This window comes from Enhydra lutris, unplaced genomic scaffold (genome assembly GCF_002288905.1).
Source record: "Enhydra lutris kenyoni isolate GAN:26980312 unplaced genomic scaffold, ASM228890v2 scaffoldscaffold39, whole genome shotgun sequence".
In the NCBI taxonomy this organism is placed as follows: domain Eukaryota; kingdom Metazoa; phylum Chordata; class Mammalia; order Carnivora; family Mustelidae; genus Enhydra; species Enhydra lutris.
In genome coordinates this window covers 31318913-31339846 of record NW_019154123.1, presented here as the reverse complement: position 1 = coordinate 31339846, position 20934 = coordinate 31318913, and the positions used below count along the sequence as shown (strand labels likewise).

At 40.3% G+C, this 20934-nt stretch overlaps 1 protein-coding gene across 1 annotated transcript in view; it reads right to left on the bottom strand.

Moving 5' to 3' along the window:
* LOC111155035 (ATPase 13A5) overlaps positions 1–20934 on the bottom strand; it is a 106582-nt gene that overhangs the window by 57369 nt on the left and 28279 nt on the right. Inside the window, 5 exon segments of the mRNA XM_022515049.1 lie at positions 567–755; positions 3671–3828; positions 6107–6277; positions 13552–13680; positions 14614–14686. Of these exon segments, the coding sequence (XP_022370757.1) occupies positions 567–755; positions 3671–3828; positions 6107–6277; positions 13552–13680; positions 14614–14686 (720 nt within the window).

Sequence of the window (20934 nt, the reverse complement as noted above, 5' to 3'; positions counted from 1 at the left end):
TATGGACATTGGGGAGGGTATGTGCTATGATGAGTGCTGTGAAGTGTGTAAACCTGGCGATTCACAGACCTGTACCCCTGGGGATAAAAATATATGTTTATAAAAAATAAAATTAAAACAAAACAAAACAAACACACACACACACACACACACACACACACACACACAAAAAAAAAAGAAGCAGAGGAAATGAAGGGGATATACTCAGTGAGGCACAGGACAAACAAAGCACTTCAAGGAAAAGAAATATCCCAACATTTTTTGCCTGACAAGTCTGTCATAGAAGTTTTTATAATAGGAGACTGTTTTAAAATCCAACATGGGCACAAAAATATTAAATTTTATAGGAAAGGAATTCATGATGTGATAGCTAAACCACTTCCTCAGGACTCAGTAGAGTGGTCTTCTAGAACATGGTCTCATGCTAGCTCACTGTATGACCTTCTCTGGCTTCAGTGTTCCCATCTGTAAAATGAGTGCTGTCAGCAAAGCATTCTTGGAGTCCTTTTCCAGCTCTGCTGTACCTTGAAATCATTAACCTCCAACCTGGAAAGTTTAGATCATACTTTGTCAAAGCACACGAGGTTTATTTGCCCACACATATTGATTCTCTGTGGGGAGATACAGAAGATTTTCTTTTTCTTCAGCCTCTTTTGTGCATACACGATGCCTGTAGTCAGGGCAGCTGGCAGCACAGGAGGGACAGTTACGGTGAAGAGGAGCAGGGCCATGGTTGTGGTATCTCTTGAAGAAGCCTGGGGAGGGAAAGACATACAGGTTAGCTCAGCAGAGCAGGCTGGCACCCTTTCTGGCCCCATCTCCTATAATACCACAAGAGTATTCAAAGTGATCTGGCTTTCTTGGTGGGACTAAGAGCTCTCTTGGGTGTGCATAAGGAATAGACAAGCTGTCTCCCACTGAGAACAAAAGGGGACTCTGATCCCTACTCTATGTCCATCCTGCCCTTAGCTGATTCTGTTTCTTTTCACTTCACATTCTCTCCACCCAGAGCACCATCCTTCCTCTGCTCATCATAACACACTGTCTGGACCCCAGGCACAGAGACCACCTTGAATTTGTAACATTTCACACACTGGCTTGATGGTTAGGTTATAAATCTCTCTCAAAAGCTTCCAAACTCCTTTGGGGAAGCAGCTTTAGCTTATACATTTTTGAAGTCATTTTCAAGTTCATCTTATTCATTTCTAGATACAGAGCCTTAGCACAGTTTCTGACATAGAGGAGGTACCCAGCACATATAAGAAATGAATGGTGACCTGATAAAGATGATGACCAAGATTCTGCTAAGATCTCAGCATGTATTATCTGTTATAGGGAGGTCAATAGTAAAAATACTTTGCTCTCACTACTCATGTTCTGGGGCAGGCATTGTGTTAATCTACATACATTATTTAGTGATTTCTCATGGCAACCTTATGTTGTAAATACTGTTATTTTTTTCTATTTAACAGATAAGGAAACCAAAGCTTAAAAAATTAAATAACTCCTCAATCCACCTGCTAATTAAATGGTGAGGATCTGAACACTAGTCTATCCCATTCCAGGGTACAAATACATGACCATTGTGTTGTATTATTTGGCCAGTTCTCATCAAGTCAGAATCCCAGTCAAGTCTGCAGAAATTCACATGACTGATGAGAGTGGAGCCCAGATCAAATCACAGGGTGGTTTGTTGTATGTTTCAAATACTTTAGATACTATTGGCTTTACCTTAGATTTTGATGAAATCAACCATAATTTTAGCCATAAAGTCCTCTTCTGAACCTGGAAACTCAGGTTCAAGTTCAGTAACAATGCCTGCTCAATACATCATTGGTTCAATCTCAAATTTATTACAAAATCCATCAACTCCTGCTTTTTCCAATTACAGCTGTGGAGTGCTGACTCTGAGGACTCAGCCCTGTCAAGTCCTGAGCTAGTACAGATAGAAGCAGCCAACAGGGCCCCAGGTTATGACCAAGAAGACAGGGTTTGTGATTAGTGTCATTATTTTGGTGTATATTGGATGCTGAGTCTCACCCAGGAAATCTTCATTCCCAAACACTGCAGGGACTTTTTACTTGTTTTCTTGCTCAACACTCCTGCTCCCCATATAAAACTGGCACATTGCCTCAAGTTCCAGTCCCATTGGCTGGAGCTCTTTTCAGGATCTATTCTACTGGTACCATTACACCATGGCTTCCTTTGCCCTCTCCTACCTAGAAATACTCCCTGGGGGCTTATATAAGACTGAAATGACTAACCAAAGCACAAGTGTGAGCATGAACATTGCCTGGAAATTCTTGTGACTCCCCAGCAATATTTATACTTCTCCCCAATAACACACATAGAATGCACTGAAGTTTACCAATTTGGGCATTGTAATTAGGTCACCCATAGCCAGTTTCATATCTATGTTTGGATCCTTTTATTCATAATTTTTTCTTCTTCCCTATGAGCCCACATTCTTAAGATCCTAATATGTCTTACAGAAAGGACCACACAATTCACCACAGAATCAGACTCTCAGGACCAGAAAGGACTTCAGAGGTCATCTATTTCTCTGTCCAACCAACACAACTATTAAGAGGGACATTCAAATGAAACCAGATACCATGAAGCTTAAAAGAAAGTGGGGATCCATGCTGCATACAGTTCTGTAAAAGTGGACATTTATAATTTTTATTCTTTTTAAGAGAGAGACTGTGTGAGTGGGGAGAAAGAAAATGGGAGGACAGAGGGAGAGAAAGAATCTCAGGAGCTGAGTGTGGAGCCTGACAGGGCTTGATCTCACAACTGAGATCATGATTTGAGCTGAAATCAAGAGTTGGACCCTGAACTGACTGAGCCACCCAGGCACCCCTGTAAAAGTGGACATTTAATTCCATTTCAGAACCCAACAGAACACAGAGCAATTCATTGCCTACATAGTCTGTCAGGTATGTCTTGGACAATGTACACACTCAAATATTTCAACATTCTCAAATAACCCTAAATTTCTAGGCATGGAATTCAAGATTCCCTTCCATGTGACCTATTTCTACTTTGCTAGATTTAATGTCTCAGTTGCTTACTGGTTCCAGAAGACACATCTGCATTTCTTGCTTTGTCCTTTGCTCACTCTAATTAGTATGCCCTTTCTGCTCTCTGGTATGATTGACTAAGTCCCCTTAGTCAAGGGGACTCCATCCATCCTATCAGACTTGAGAAGCATGTATTGCCTCTGAAGCTTGGGTATTGCAAATGCCACACACACAGTAACCTCTCATTCTCATCAAAATGGTGAAAGGACTATGAACTTTGCAACTTTTCATAGCTGTGTCATTCAATACAATTTTCACTAACCACATATGGGTACTTAAATTAAAATTAATCAAATAATCAAATTAGTTAAATTTAATTAATTAAAGTAGTTAAAATGAAGTAAAATTGAAAGTTTATTTCCTCAGTCACACTAGCCACAGTTCAAGCATTCAATAAGCACATGTGGTTAAGGGCTACCAAATTGAACAGTGTATGTATAGAATAGTTTAGTCATCTAAGAAAGCTCCGTTGGACGTGCTGACTCACAGAATGATGGGGCTAAAAGGTAACCTTATCTAATCCTTTTGAGTTAGGTCAAGTTCCTTGAGAAAGCTATGCTATTAAAAACCTTACCCCCAATACTTACTCCATGGTACATATATGCACCAAGGGCATAGAAGAAACCCACAACTCCAAGGCAGGCCAGGAACACTATGAACTTGAAGGCATCATTGTATAGTTTGAAGTTCAGAGGCCGAGGGTAGAGGATGGATCTTACCAAGTCCCCTTTGGCAGTATTGTAACCTACATGAAGATAATTGCAAGTGGAGTAAGGTCCTTTAATACAGTTTCCCCCAAGCCCAAAATGGTTTGCATCGAGTGAAGGATTGGTTAATAGTGTCATTTGAATATGGAATGAAAACACTATTGCTAACAGTATATTTATATTTATTATTCTTACAAGATCGCCAGGAACAATAAATGGCATTCCTTAGCCCTGCTCAGTTTCTCTTGTTCTGGGAGTCAGCGTTTCAGTGGCTCACACAGTGCAGCTCCTCACTCAAGTGCAAGACTGGGGGAAAGAAGACTAAGGAACCAACAGATGCAGTCACCAGAGAAGAGGAGCTGCTGAGAGAAGAAGACTTTAAAGCTCAAATATGTGTTGAAAACAATAGAAAATTAAAAGAAAAGGAAAGCACAAAACAAGTAATTTCTTAAATATATGTGCCTCTCATCGTGTCATTTTTATGCTCAAAAACCTTCCAGAGCCTCCATTTTTTATAATAAAGTTCAAATTTCTAGGCATAGCATTCCCAGCCCCATCAATCCAGTAGACTACTATCTTGCTAGACTTTTAACTAACACTGCTCTCAGATGACTCCAGCGCCTTCTTTCCCTTGTGTTTTGCAGAAACAGATCAGGATCTTTTTAGCTCTTTGATAAGATTGGCTAAATCCTTCCCATTCTATCAGGCGTGGCTCAATATGTCACCTCATCAACAAAATGTTTCCTGAATTCTACTCCCATATCAAAATATGGGACTTCATATCAAACTTCATATCAAAAATAATTTCTCCCCTTCTTTGGAGTCCCTATAATACTTAATCACATGACATCTATCACTGTTCTTTGTTTAGTTAGCTATAAATTCACTTGTTTCCTGCCCCAGACCACAGTCTTCTTTAAGGTCAAGGAGTATCTCACTTTTTTTTTTCCTTTAGCCCTCAGGGCATAGCACTTTGTAGGTATCCATTAAAATCTAAGTTACTGGCAAAAAAAAAAAAAAAATTGACTACTAGAAATAGGTCACTGTTGTTAAGTGTGAAATGCCTTAATTCCTATGCCTTGTGAACATCTTGCTTAGCTCCTCAAACATGGCTTTGTAGGCTTTGGAGAAAAGGAACAGAGCTTTCTCTAACCTGTTGCTTCAGCATTTTACAAGCTCAGATCAGGGTGCTTCCATGATTACCATCCATTAGCTCCTGTTTATCAGCTAGCTGAGAGATGTTCTTATGCCTACTGACTACTTTGAAACAAAACTTGATATTTTTAATTAAAAAAAACAGGTAGAACAATTGAATCATAGCCTAACTAAAGCATTGAGACAACGAAGTGCAAGGTATGTTTTTGAATTTGTGTTTGTGTGGGCTGGCAGAAACAAAGATCACGGGTAAATATAGCGAGCTAGGATAGGTCATGGAAGGTATTGGCTGCATCATGTAATATGAAAGATTGGGCATAATATTAATAGTTTTGAAAAGTTCTTGAGCATGGTGTGCATAAACTGCTTCAAAATATGTTTTAGAAATATGACTTGGTGACAGAGCAAGGGATAGACAGAACAGAAGTCAAGACAGTATTTCAGGCAAAAGCTCAAATCGAACAGTCAAAAAAATATTTCTCTTGTAATAGTTAGACAAGAGATGATGAAGGGCCTGGACAAAACACCAACTGTGGGGATGAAGGAGAGAGAGACAGGACTTGGGAGGTATTTATAGAATCAACAGGATGTGAACCAATCAACTTGGTTCGGGAGAAAGTAAGGAGTTAAAGGTGATGTGGAAGGACTGGCTAGATGGTAAAGCCGTCAACAGAAAGAGGAGGATGAGTCCTTTAGATGCCTCGACTTTGAAGTGTCTGTAGGGAAACTAAGTGGAGGTATCCAGCAGGGATCTTGAAATAATATCCTAGCAAGCAGCACTTTAAAAGGAAAAAGTCCTCAAGCAATGATTTTGGAACTGTTTTCTTGGTAATCACTCAGAGTTGGTATAGAAGGAAAAGAAAAGAAGCACGCGGACATAAAACAAAAACAAAAACAAACAAACAAACCTATAATAACATAGTCTTGCCTTTGAGGAAATCTACTTTATCTCTGTATATGCTTCATCATAGACACGTGGCTTAACAACGAACCATTCATTTGGAAATGGTGGCAACTTAGAACAACAAGGGTCCGACTACAAATGAGTATGGCTGTTATTACCAGAATGTAGCAAACTACATATTCCCAAACAAAATTGTTCCAGTCCAATCCCCCCACCTCTAATCATGAACTAAATTTACAAAAGTGGAATCTACCAACCTGTTTGCAAGACAACTGCTCTCACTGGCCCCTGCCCAGACGGCTTGACCTGGATAACGTCTGTCCCACAGAAAAGGACATGCTTCCGATAATCTTCCAAGCTGTGGGATTTCCAGGCCATGGTGCTGTCCACACGGGGCAATGGTGTCTTTGTGACAGGTATACTTTCTCCTGAAGAAGATTGTCTTTTGTTGATTCCATGTGATCTCAGGTAGTCATTTAGAGCTGGTACTTTCCAGCTTCGAGAAAGTATACAAACACAGCTATTCAGGTCTTACTGAGCATCCCCGAGTCAGATGACTTCTCAGGGATGCTGGTGATGCAAGCAGTGGTGTATTTGGCTATATCTCAGATATTTACTTAATTTAAATTTACCTATATTTTCCATACCTGGTCTGCATGGAAGGCTGTTATAATTTAAAAAGCAGGCCATTTTAGCAAAGGGAATTGTCACTTAAATGTCCACACTAGTATTCTTTAAGCCCAGATCTATGCTAGGCAATGAAGGAACTATAAAGTAAAATGTGTATAACTGGGGCGCCTGGGTGGCTCAGTGGGTTAAGCCTCTGCCTTCATCTCGGGTCGTGTTCCCGGGGTCCTGGGACCAAGCCCTGAATCAAGCTCTATGCTCAGCAGGGAGCCTGCTTCCCTCTCTCTCTCTGCCTGCCTATCTGTCTACTTGTGATCTCTCTGTGTCAAATAAATAAAAAATCTTTTTAAAAAATGTGTATAACTATTGTTATTCCCTTTCGTCTACTTGTTTATACATCCATTCATCCATTCATTCAACAAATAGTCAAATAAAGTGCTTTTTCTGTGCCAGGCACTGCTCTAGGTGCTGAGAATATACTGATGAACAAGACAAACAGAATTCCTGCCCTCAGAGGCCCAGGGGCTAAGCCAATAAAGGGTAGTATATAATTAATAAAAATACAATAAGAGAAGTATTTTTGTAGTAGTACCAGGTGATCTGAAGATCTAACCCAAGAGAGGATTATCCAGGAAAGAGGTCCTGGACAATTAATAAATGACAACTCAAAAGGAAATGAGGCCAACTAGAACAAGGGGAAGAGGAAAGTGTTCTTGGAAGAAATGACAGCAAGAGCTTGCTGTGCTCTGGGCACTAAAGATGGCTGAGGGTGTTTGGAACATTGAGTGTGACGGTAGGGGTAGAGTCCTAGAAGTACAGAGATGAACAAGAAATTACATCCTCATACGATTTATAAAATATTTTTCATGATGTTTTTGGAGCTTGTAGTGAAAACTAGAAACCAATATAGCAGGACATCTTTTTTTTTCTTTTTGGATCATCTCAGCTCTATTCTCATTAATTAATACTTCTAAATCATTAGATCAATGACATCTATCTTCATCTTCCCTCCCTCTTGTGTTCTTGTTTTATATTTCCCAGTGGTGGGTTGTTCATCCCAATCTGGATATCTTACTAGCATCCCTAAGTCACTATATCTACAATATCTACAATCCATATTAATATTTTCATCATGAAACGTCCTCCTGACTATTTATGGTTCCACCCTTTTGTTTACAGTCTCAGAATCACCTCCTTTTCCCATGCTCCTCACTCTCATGGATTGATTCTCCAACTCTTACTGTTTTTGCCTGTGAGTGGGCCTCACTGATTCATTCTTGGACTCTTGCATTTGTATCCCAAAGCCTTCATTGGTAACTGCCAACTCATGCTGATTGCCTTATCAATAGATTACCTGTAATTGCTTAGCCCCTTGACACGAAACACATTTTAATAATAATAATTTGAGACTACAGTAGAATTAATACCTCTTTTTTTAAATGAGTAAGTATTTCACCCACAATCTGGCTTGACCTCCTGAGTTGGGAGAAACCTTCAGTCCTTCCTCCTATGGGTCTCCTTTGCTATGACGCTACTACCACACTCACTCACACACTCTTGATGCCAGATGGGTGGGGGTTTTCCCCACAACAAGCAATTCTGTGACACTAGCTGGTTGTCCTACAATTTAACTGAATGCAATTCAATTCTCACACTATCTGCCTAGAGACAGCATCAGATCTCACCGCTTAAGGACACAGTCCCATAGGACTGTTCCCCGCTCCCCCATGTCAGATGCTAGTTGCAAATCTACATTGTCACCTGTGCTTCTGACTAATAAATCTGAAGTTCCCACAATCCCCTTTTGGGGTTCAATTAATTTGCTAGAGTGGCTCACCAAACTCAGGGAAATACTTGCATTTACTAATTTGTTAAACGATATGTTAAAGGATACAGGTAAATAGGCAGATGAAGAGAAACATAGGATGCGGTTTGGAAGGGTCCCGAGTGCAAACTTTCTCTCTTGCTAGATTTTCAAAGCCACCACAAACTGGGCATCACTGGCTCTTTTTCCTACACATTCCAGCTAAACCAGGCCACTGCATATCCTATTACTGACTGCCATTCTTTGCTGGTACTATTCCTCTACTTTTCCTGATAGCAGCAGGAAGACGGGTTATTTAAACTTTTTTTTTTTATAAAAGATTTTATTTATTTATTTAACAGACAGAGATCTCAAGTAGGTGGAGAGGCAGGCAGAGAGAGAGAGGAGGAAGCGGGCTTCCCGTTGAGCAGAGAGCCCGACGTGGGGCTCGATCCCAGGACCCTGGGACCATGACCTGAGCCAAAGGCAGAGGCTTTAACCCACTGAGCCACCCAGGTGCCCCAAGATGGGTTATTTAAAATACAAAGAAAATACAAAGAAAATTAACTCGGAGTTTAAAAGGATAGGTTCAGAGACAAAACAAAAATGCTAATAACACTTCCTGGCTCTCAGATTTAAAAAGCACTAGAATGAATTTAAAATTCCATCAATCTTTTGCTAAATGTTCAATTAGCAAAATAACATGTCATATTTCTAATTTGGAAATAGTATTATATTGATTATAGTTACACAAATTCAGTCTCTCTCTCTCTCCTAGGTAATAACTGAGGGCAAGGACTTGGACATTATAGCTTTTTACACTGCTCATTTTCCTTGCTGGTATGTAATAGGTTCAAAAGACATATTTTTGTTGAATGCCTGGGTGAACTGAATAAAAACAATTACCCAGGTTTTTCTATGATTGGTTTTTCAAAACTAGTTTTCTACATGATGCATTTTTTACATCCTAAGGTACAAGAAGCTATACAATTTTTATTAGTGATCTTGAATATTCTCAGGAAATTCCTTTAGCCAAACATTGTTCCTAACTCATTCTCTTTAAAACAGTTATGCTATTTATTCTTTGTTTGGCTTTACCAGTTATGTTCTAAGTGGTTTTGGAAAAGGGATAGAACCTTTTTGACAAATCTCCAAATCACTGTATCCCCATTGTTTTTGAATTCAGCCTTTGTAGAAGCAGATACTTAGAGAAAATTTCTAATGTTTTTCTGCTTTTGAATCACAGAATATTAATCTACAATACAGTCTTAGGCTAATATTAGGGGATAGCTTCTGCACACACTACCCACAATACTGGTGGCAGGCAGGCATTCAATCAAGCAGAGATGGAAGTCATTTGGAGATAATGTTCCAAAGATAACATTCGAATCAGATATGATTTTAACACAGAAATGACTTTCAAGGCTCTTTTACGCTATTCCCATATTAATGAGGAGTCTCGTGCTTGGCCTTTCTCAGAATCCCAAGTAAGAGTGATTTGCCTATAAATGTTTGGAGGTCTAAAGAGTCTGGAGAGTGTTTTAGAAGGACAAACACTCATTATCAACTTCCGCTGACTTCTGGGACCTGGAAGCACTGGCTGCTGTGAGGTGGGATTCTGCCTCTTATCCTCAATGAGCCAGTGCCTCCGCATGAAATGCCACATTCCTGTCTGTTCTATTTTGGGGCCATTCGACTGGAAGCTGTTTGAGGCTAGTGGTCATCTCTCATTTGTCTTGCCGCTCAGGAACAACACAGTGCCTGGCACAGAGTAGGCATTTCCGAACCTTTATTGAATAAATGGATGGACGAATGAATAAATGAAAGAAAGGGAGAAGTGAAAGACAGAAGGAAAGGAAAAGGGAAGAGAGAAAAGAGCTGACCTAGCAACTCATTACAAGCTTGTCTGACAGGATGCAAATATGAAATCACCACTTCAGGAAATTCCTGTGTGTTCGACTCGGATCTCTGCACACTACCCACACACACATTTCAAATACGTCACTAAGTCCAATGAGTAGAGGGAGAAGGAGGGGATTGTGGCAGCGTGAATACTACCAATCTGTCCCATAATTACTCCTAAGAGAATGAGGGGCCTGTAGTTTTAGGCCTAGGTTCTCAAGTCAAAAGACCTGGATTTGAGTGCTTTACTTTCCTCTTGGCATTTATGTTCGAAAACGTGTCATTGGAAATTTATGTCATTTACCAATTCTCATGTTTTTTTTTTCTCCCCACTAGACTGTCACCCTCATGAGGGCAGAATCTTATCTGCCTTGTTCACTGCTATATCCCCAGCACCTAATAAAGTGCTCCATAAATAGGAGCTAATACACATTTATGGAAGGAATGAATGGATAAATAAATAAACAAATGAATCCAAATAGCAACTCTACCACTTTTAAAATGTGTGACTTTAGGCAAATGACTTATCCTCTCTGGGCCTTAGATTCTCCCATCTAGAGAGTTATAGATTGAATGAAATAATATATGTAAAACCTTAACATAATGCTTGATATATACAAGAATGAAGAGAAATGAGCTATTTTGCCAAGAGAAATTTCAGAACATTAATAGAATTTCCCCCACAGTATTTATTCCCTTTTGCCTCTTGACTGCTTCGTGAGGAGATGTAAGTTGAAGGGGTCCGCCTCCTTCAGAGGCAGAAAGGACTGAGGAGTTGGTAACTGGCTTTTGAGTCTCAGAAGTCATTCATAAGTTTGACCATGAACTTTAGAGACCACCTGAGAATAAAAATAAAACTTTTCTGTTCACTATGCCTTCCCTCTACTACTTTTCTAGCTAAATAAAAATCTCTGGATTGGAAATTAGAAGGATCCAAAGGAAACTTAGATATTATGTGTCCCTGAGAGAAGCGTAAGGAAACACTCTAGAAGTTTCTGAAAACTGAGCAAAAGGTACCACTTGGCTTCCTTTTGCAGGGACACAGAACTGGGACATTTCCCAAGTCCAGAGTGGGGAGTGGGAGCAACAGACAGAAGAGTTACCCTAGACCAGACCTACCTCCCCAGTGCCTTGCATCAGGGGACCCGCCAACTGATGGGAACGACTGACTTATACCACTACTTACTCTCAAGGATGGCAAATTTGGAACAAAAATTAAAACTAAGTTTAGTTATAAAATTAAATTTCTTGCATAATTGAGCTTATGGCAATAGGATGAGTCTAAGGAGATGAGGAGGAGGAAGATCCTATAATGGGCATGTGCTGTGAGCAGGACTATCTATTTGAGAGAAAAAAAATGATAAGGCACAAGAAATGAGAGCTTTACCCCTCTTAGAATCCTCCTCCTCCTCCTCCCATGGTCCCTCCTGTTCAGAAGCAAAAGCCACCTCTCACTCTGACACTTGCTAGCTGACCAGTCTGGTCTCTCTCCACCTGGGTTTCCTCATCTGGAAGTTGGGTATTATAACAGCTCTTCATTTATTTTGTGAGATATAAAAGTTAGTTATAAAATGTAAATTGCTCTAGAGATGCTAGGAGTATTTGCTATTTTTCTCCTAAATGAAGACATAAAGACTTCCATATATGCAAAGAACTGGCTTGCACATAGAAAAACAAAAAACAAAAAATCTGAGTCAAATTTGTGGACAAATGCTCTAGGAAGATATACGCATTTTCAGGAATCTAAGCATAATCTGAATGTTCAATCAGGATCCTTTTTACAAATAGTGTACATGAGTGGGCGGATCTATGTTGGCTGCATAATAACGTACTTAAAGCATGGTGGTATTTAGATCTTTCTGAAGAAAACAATGAGAAAGAAATATATGTACTTCTGTTTTATGTGTTAGTCCCTAAAATTGACATTTATTAGTACTTAGGTTACATAGATATTAATGCTGGTGACCTTATTTTTCCAGAAACAGACCTAAGAAATGCCACTTACTTCTTAAGGTCATATTAGGTCAATTCTGGAAAATTGTGGAAAAGCAGCATTGTTTACCCTCTCTACTTCTCCAGAACTCTCTGAGTTTTCCTGGAATCAAGGCAAGAACCATGTACCCAAGTCAGTACACCCAGGGGCATAAACCTGATCAGTCCTCCCCTTCCTCCTCACAGCCATGCTCCTTTGCCAGTGAGAAAAGCCATTCTTCACTGGCAGGCTGCTGGAAATGTGAGAGAGTTGCTACCTGGGAGTGAGGAGGACAGTTTTTCTTGGGCTTGAGGTTTGTGCATCGGGTACTATGGCAACATTCTGGATGAAGGATATGATCAGTATGCAAATCCTCATCGCTATCATTATAAGGCAGTTAGATTTCAACACACTAAAGGGGTATTTTGTAATTATACCGAGCATATTTATGTTTACTACATTTTCCTGCCTAAATTTTAAATTAAGCAGACCCATTTTTAATGTGAAATCTGCTTATGTTGAACAATTTAGGAATTGGTAATGTACTTTACATTTAGGTGATATTAAAAACGCTGTGCATGCGTGTGTGTATTTTTCCTGTCTTAGCAACTCGGAAAGAGAAAAATACAACAATTTGTAAGCAGCAAAAAACAAATATTTTCTATTTTGTGTTATTGTATGTTTCTTCTTATTATGATGTCCTGTGTGTTGGGGGGTTTTTTGACTGAAGAATATTTTATACCTAGTGCCTTGCTAATTACACAAATTCAAGTGAACTTTACGAAATACAATCAAGAATAAGAATGACAGTTCAAACCATTACAAGAAAACTGGCTTTCTGCCCAGTAAGATCAACTGGAAACACAATTCTAAAGAACAGAACTGTTATATGGCCTTTCCTTGAAGGTTCAATTCAATCTCCTTCCCAGGGAATCCTGGGGCTCAGTTTTCCATCTACAGAGAGCAGGGTTGGATAAAATCTCTGCACCCTGCCAATTGTGAGAACTGTTGGTCTCCTGTTGTGTTGTGTTTGGATAGGTGTGTAAACTGTGTTCATGTTTATGAAGATACCGTGCACCAAGCAGTCTTATGCATTCACCCGATTCACCCAATTCACCCCACCCATCAGGAAATGAATCAATCATATGCATTAGACTTTTCTTTTATTTAAAAAATTTTGTATTTATTGTCATTTGATTCTTAAGTTATTAAATGTTTCCTCTTTGCATATATGGAGTCTCCATCTGCATGAATAGCCTAGTTGTGTCTCCCTCACCTGTCTCCCCACATCTTAATATCAGGCTAGTATAAAGCAGGTAAGGATGTGTTGATGCACTTTGCTAAGTCTTGGCCTAGGTGTTGGACAGGAAAGGAGAAGCTCCATGACAACAGCCTACCTGTGAGCATGCCTTCATTCACCACACAGCTTCCGTCAATCAGAATAGCATCACAAGGCAATGAGAATTTTCCTGGAAGAATAAGAGTATCTCCAGGAACCAAGAGACGGGATTCCAGCTCCTGCAAACCTACACAACAGCAAAGGTTTCATGACTGGCTGATCTATTCCTGTTTTTACTGAAAAATGCAAGCGGCTGAGAACTCTAAACCAACCTGTTGACCAAGGACCACCCTACACATTCACTTGCTCCAGCTCCTTTCTGCTCATTTGCAGAATCACAGAAGCCAGGATTAGGGATTTGATTCCAGGGCCTTAGCTAAAGATCACCAGAGCAACAAGATTCTATCTTGATCTTAGTACTTGGGACAGTTCTCTGTCCATAGGAGATACTCCAGGGTATCGGTCATCTAAGAGGTGCCCCTTTAATGCTGCTTACTTGCTGGGGCTGGGCTCCTAACTCACTTGGCACACTTTGGATTGGGGCCTAGTGTAAATCATTCAGACAGCTTCTGCTGCCCTAGGGTGAAGCTCCTCACTCCTTGCAAAGAACCATGGCCTCCCCACCCCAGGCTAAATCCAAAGAAAATGCCAAATGCCCAGCCATCAGCAATTTACAAGAATTATTCAGGGCTGGATTCTGGATAACGGATTGAAATGTTATGATTCAGGGTCTGTTTGGGATGGTTATTAAGGGAATTCAAAAAGCCTTAAGAAGGCTGACTGAGCAACATTCAAATGAGTGAAGTATGGAAGGCAGAGGGAACTGGAAGCAGCCCAGACACTGGGTGGAAATGATTCAATCAAGGCAAGGCATGCAAAGTACCCAGGTTACAAAATTCAGTGAGGGGCTCACCTTCCGGGTCCTGCAAATGCAGAGGAAATTTAGCATGACCTTTCCTCCTTAAGTTTTGCATCTTAGAAGCCTTATTTGCCTCACTTTAGCCCCAGACCTGGGTTTAATCAGAGAAGACTTTTCTCCTCAACTAATAATCAGTAACAGGTGAGACTGATTCCACCCTGAAATATTAGGATGCTGAAGCTGGCAGAACATAACACTTACCTGTGCCCTTTACGGTGACCGTAACCTGGACTTTGTTGTGATCCTCCACAAGGTTGTGCAGCTTGACTGATTGCTGCCAATTCAAAGTTCACATTTAAACGTCAGATAGTCCATAACTTGAAAACCACATGATCTCAGTACAGTAAAAACAGAGCCTGCCATCACAGCCAAAGCGACTGTGGGCAAAGGGTCAAGCTCTGCTTTTGATGCTTTTGCTTCCCTACCCTGATCCCTACCCTGGCCAACCCCCAACCAGTAGCAATAAATATGCTAATACATTTAATACTATTTCAATTCCAGGAAACATAATGTACAACCACCCTGCCCAAGGACCAACACTAAGTCCTGAGGCTGCTCTTCTTGAAGGCACACGATGAAGCAGGGGAAAGACAACAAGACCATGAACAGGTTACTTTCCCTCTTGGGACCTCTTTCCCGTCTATAAAACAATGAAGCTGAATTTGATCTTTACATTGCAAGAGCCTGGGAATATTTGGGCTGTTTTGATTTTATGTGGAACAGCCATCCCTTCCTTTATGAACAGGTGGATTTTCATCTTGGAGATGTCTGCAGATTAGACCAGTGCTGCTCGTTTTGGAAGCCTGGTACTTCCAGTAAGGCATTATTATTCAACCTAACTCCCTTTTCCTCATCTGAAAATGGAGACAATAGCAGTATCTGTTTCAGATGGCTTTTAAAATTTAGTTAGTGCTTATTTTAGTTCTCCCTTTGGATAGCACTCATTACCATGGTAAGAGCTCAGTAAGTATTAATGATTAATAAAAGTTGTTGCTGGATAAATAATTGTCGAAGTGCGTCAGCTGGGAAGATCTGCTTGGGGTGGAATTCATTGAGATATGACCCTGGGCAAAGTGAAAGAATTGGAAGCTGCCTGGAGAAGTGGAGGCAGTCTCCTGGGAAAACTCAGAAGAGGGGAAGGCAGAGGTGAGAGTATGTTCTCCACACAGTTCCCCATATAGACTGTAGGGGGCGCCATCAGCTGGGGCGTTCCTGAAGGGCGCAGCCCGGCTCACCTGGATACTCGGAAGAGATCGGAATATTGTCAACAGTACTGAAACACAGCCCAGCGTAATGCAAGTATAAAACTTTCCTTGCAGATGTTAGGGTCAATTATTTTTATCTGTCCTATTGATTATTTTTAGCTGATGGTAGCCAATGTCACCAGACTAAGACAAGCATTACACACGATTATGTAACTTTCCTCTTGAGAAATATAATAAATTCCGTGTTTTTATTTATACAGAACAATTTATTCTTTACTTCAGTTTTTTATAAAAAGCTACATTTCGAACATTTGGACCAACCGAGTGGAAGAAGTGATATTACTGTTTGTTAGGTACATATTCAGTGCCTTAAATTGATTCCTGTGGCTTGCCAAATGGGGCATCCATTTTAATGATGGATAATGGTGAGAAAGTCAGCCTCCGTTCTGTGACAAGAAAACTGGATTCAGTCAGGATTCCTGATTTGTGGGTCAGGTTTACACACTAACCAGCCATGTACCCCTATGTAAGAAATTTCACATGATAAGTTAGTTGTTCCTTCTCCCTGAACAAGTGACATTGAATTGAATCATTTTCAGTTATCTTCCAAAACTGAGCATGGTCTGATACTGATTTATTTTGCATATCAGAGATTTATTCAAAGCCCCCAAGGCTTCATAGAGAAAATACCCAGCGTTTCTAATGGCTCACATTTATTATTTTTAAACAGTTTAGAACATTACGCAACTACTCTGTGCCAGGCACAGTGGGTGAGCAGCTGGAATGTATTGCTTGATTTTTTTTTTCTACTCCTCAAACTAATCCAACAATGAAAATGTTATCATCTCCAATGTACATATAACAAAATAAAATCCAAACAAAAGCAAAACCAAGACAAAATAGGGGCTTGAAAATGTTAAAGTAACTTGCTTACAATCATTCACTTACTAAGTATTAAGATTGACAATAAAACCCTAGTTCATCTGGCTCTAAAGCCTTTTCTGTTGGTGAATACATTCTCCTAAAGTGCTTGAAAATAGCTTTTTTTCCTGTAAGAAGATAAATAACCTTCCTTATAAATTTCTTTAAGTTACTTTCTTGCTTAGCAAACTCTTTTAGTCAATGCCATGATAACTTCAACCTAGCTTAAGAGGATGATAATCAACACATTTGGAAGTGGTGAAGTATGAGTTCATAATGATTGACTGTAACTCTCAAAACTCATTATGGCATCAAGCCGGATTTATTCATCAGGCTTAGCGTTCTGTGAGACCTGTCATGCTTCCACGCCTTTGTTCACGCTCATACTCCGAATGCTCACCCAGGTTTTCCACTAGCAAACTCTTCCGAATCCTTCACATAAAGCCCTTCTCAAATGTCACCTCCACCCTGTATGTCACTAACATCCCCAGAAAGGATTAATTGTTCCGCTGTCTGTGTTCCTACCAGTATTAGTGAACTGATCACATTCCATTACAGCTGTTTTCTCGTCAGGTCTCCCCTGGGAAGCAGGCAGTTCCAAGAAGACCCAAGTACTCATGCAGGTACCCTGGGAGTCTATCCCATGGTAGGCCCTCAGCAAACACTTATTTAATAGAACTGAATTATTTTCCTCCTCCCAACAACACTGGAGAAGGATAATGTAAGCATCCTCTTCCAGCTAATGTACCAGGAAACTCTACAAACGCGGGTTTCTATGACAACCAACCAGTTAGGAGAACGGGAGGGCTGTGATGCTTGCCCTGATTTGGAAGCTGTGATGCCTGCTTTTCCTCAGGCCCCCTCTGGTTTCTCCCGTCCCTGTTTAGTGGGACCAGGATCAGTTTCCAAGACTAATTTGCATATTGTTATTACTGGGCATCTGTTGCTGTGTGTCCTTGTGTTTGCTGTGGCTGGATTTCCTCCAGAGATAAGTAATGAGGGCATTAACTCAGGTATCTTTTGAGTCCAGTTCCGTCGTGACTGAAGGCAAGGCACGGTGGGTCAGATACTCTCCGCGCTATTTCTAGCAGCGGCCTGTGGAGCCCGCGACGGAGTGTGCGAATCAGCTCAGTGTTAATACAGCTGAATGCCAACCCAACTTTCACTCAACCTGCGCCAAACTTGTTAGGGGCTGCCACGGGGTTTTTCTCGGCTTAGGCAAGGTTACTCTCTCTTTGCGGCGTGATTTGGGGCTAGCGTAGATAGAGAATGATAGCTTATTCCACTCCTGCCACCACCACTTCCCCTCTTGCAATTTTCAAGGCTGGTATTTGTTTAGCAGGATTTAGAGAGGGCCGAAGATGGTCCTTCCAATCCTGGCAAAGCCTTTCCCCAGTCTTTTTGTAATAAAATGATCAAACAACGGTTTACTGCTCCAAGGAAACTCCTAGGTCACTTTGAAATTTTGCTCAGTGGGACGGTGTGAAATACTTGACTTGGAATCAGGAAACCTGGGGCCATGGTCTGCATAGCCACCATCACACCGCAAGCCTGAGCAAATCACTTCCCCTCCCTGACTGTTCCTGCTCTTCCCTCTCTGGTGGTGGGAGAATACAACCGTCACAAGTGTATCCTTTTAGAGTTTGCCCTGCCCCACACAAGCACCTGTTACGGATGTGGGAACCCACTTTAAATAGTGAAGAGCTAAAGAAATATTGATTGTTGGGGATTTGTGACTTCCACTGCAAAGATAGTATCAGGAAATTGGCTTATTTGCTGTGGTGTTACCAGTCGCTTTACAGGGTGGGTCAGATAAGCTTTTGTTAACAAATGGGAGATGCTAATGGGATTAGTGTCTCTTTGTTAAAGAACTCTTGGGCAGTACTGTGTTCAAGTGAAGTTCCCAGGCCAGTTGCTACTTTAAGCAAAGGCATTTCGGAACTATTAAAATGTAGAACCTGAATGTTCAAGATTCATTAAGGATTTTAAAATAAATATTAAGAAAGCTACAAATGGAAAAACAGAGCATACCTACTTTTGGAAAAGGAGAACTTGATAAGCAAAACAGGAAACCCGGAAACCCAGAAAAGGAAAAGAGAAACATATTTGACTACACACATTTTTAAATACCTGGGAAAAGTCAAGGTCAAAAGAAAAAAGATGGATTAATAAAGTGAAATTTTTCCACATGTACGATGGACATGAAGAGACAATAAATAGAAAAGAAAAATGCATATATCTATTAGAGAAAAATGTGTCTAATCTCACCAATAATCAGCAAAATGTAAATTAAAACAACGATGGGACATAATTTAAAAAATGGTAGCTTGAAAAATTATAAACATTAGTATATGACACCAAATGCTGGTGAGAATCTGGGGAAATGGATACTCTCATATGTTGCTGTTATTTTATTTGAAGAAAATAATATCTCAGTATCTATTAACATCCAAAATTGTATCTTTTGATTCAACAATGTGGCTTTTGGTTGCTTTGTTAAAAAAAAAAAAAAAAAAAGCTGTGAACACTAAAATGTAAGGATACATCTATAGTGTAGTTGTGTGTAATTCAGCATACTTATGGAAAAATTGGGGAGGAAGCCCCTATTTTCCATAAAGAAAAGGATTGTTGAATAACTTATGATATACCATGGAATGTCACACCATGATTTTTGAAACATGGTTTAGAATTATTTATTTACCTGGTGGATGGCCACTGCATGTATTGTAAAGTGAAAAATACAAGTTCCAGATTAATATTCAAAGTACATTCCTGTTTTAATAAAACAAATTAATAAGTATATAAATAAATCTCCATATAAACTAGTATTTCTGTGCATCCTATAGAGTAGAAAGAGTGAAAAATACATCCACTGATGATGCCTTAATAAATAACTAAATAGATGTATTTGGATCCTAGTGCTTGAAATTATCCTTTGGTGGATTCCTGGAACAATAGCTCTTAAACTTTTAGCATGCATAGCAATTACCTGTAATGAAACTGTGAAAAAGCACAGATTCCTGTTTTACCCTGAATATTTTGATTTAATAGGTCAAGAGCTTAGGAGACTTGAGTAATTCTCTCACTGAAACATTGCCCTCTAGAGTGAAGAATCAAACCTATTTTTTCTGTTAACCCTTCCCCCAGGAATCTCCATATTTCTTTTCTGTTTCCCTCAAGACAGTTATACCTAAGTTCTAAGTGAAGAAATGGACATTGTAAAGAAATTTTTTTTAAAGATTTTATTTATTTATTTGACAGATAGAGACCACAAGTAGGCAGAGAGGCAGGCAGAGAGAGAGAGAGAAAGAGGAAGCAGGCTCCCCGCTGAACAGAGAGCCCGATTCGGGGCTAGATCCCAGGACTCTGGGATCATGACCTGAGCCAAAGGCAGAGACTTTAACCCACTGAGCCACCCAGGCACCCCTGTAAAGAAATTTTAAAAGAGAGACTGAAGTTTGTCATAAACATGTAGATGGGAAATGTGTAGAACAAAAACAGTATTTAAGTGGGGGAAATATGTGGAAACATTCTGGGGGGCGTAACATAGCATGCGGTAACACCCCATTTAATTGGGACCCATTGATTACAGATAACAGAAATTTGTTAAGTTGGCTTAGGCAGGTGAGAATTTGTGAAGATGCAGGGATGTCATATAAACCTAAGGTGGGAAGTGAAGCCAGGGGTCTCAAGGGATCCCAGCAGAAACAGGAAAAGCTATGAGGAGCAGGTCATTCATTCTCTTTCTCCCTCTACCCTCTCTTTCTCCCTCAGCCTCTCCCCTGGACTCCATATTGCTCACCTCTGTGTTTCACTGTGTATTTGGCTCATTATTTTGCTCTTTCTTTGCATAGTGTTTTCTCTGTTTGTTCCCACACAGGGATCAAAGGTAGCCACTCTGGTCCTAGCTAGCAGCATTTCTCAGATCACATTCCTAACAGAGTATAACAAACAGCTTCAAGCCCTTAGGCTTGGATCCCAGGCAAAAATTTATGTTGGCATCATTCCTGTCAACAAACTGGCTTCTCCAGAGTCTGGTGACCCCTGTTCCAACTATGTGTGCCGGTGCAAGGATAGAGCCAGTGGAACAAACTAGCTGCAGGCTGCTAGAGCTCGGGGTGCTCTCAATGGTCAGAGAAGAGGAGGGAGGCAGAGCACTTGCTCCAAAATATGTGTACTTAATTTCATGCCTGTCAAAGGGTAGGAGGCTAGAGAGAGTAACCCAAGTTCATGGGTCCAGCCCCTGTTGAAGTCTGCTATACTTTATGTCCTTGGGTTCTATGAGCTACTGGTACATATTTATAATATATATCCATTGGATGATTAGGGTAGTTTAAGTAGGTTTCTATTATCTGTACACATCCTGACCTGATTTGTTTATCTGATAGGTAGGCTA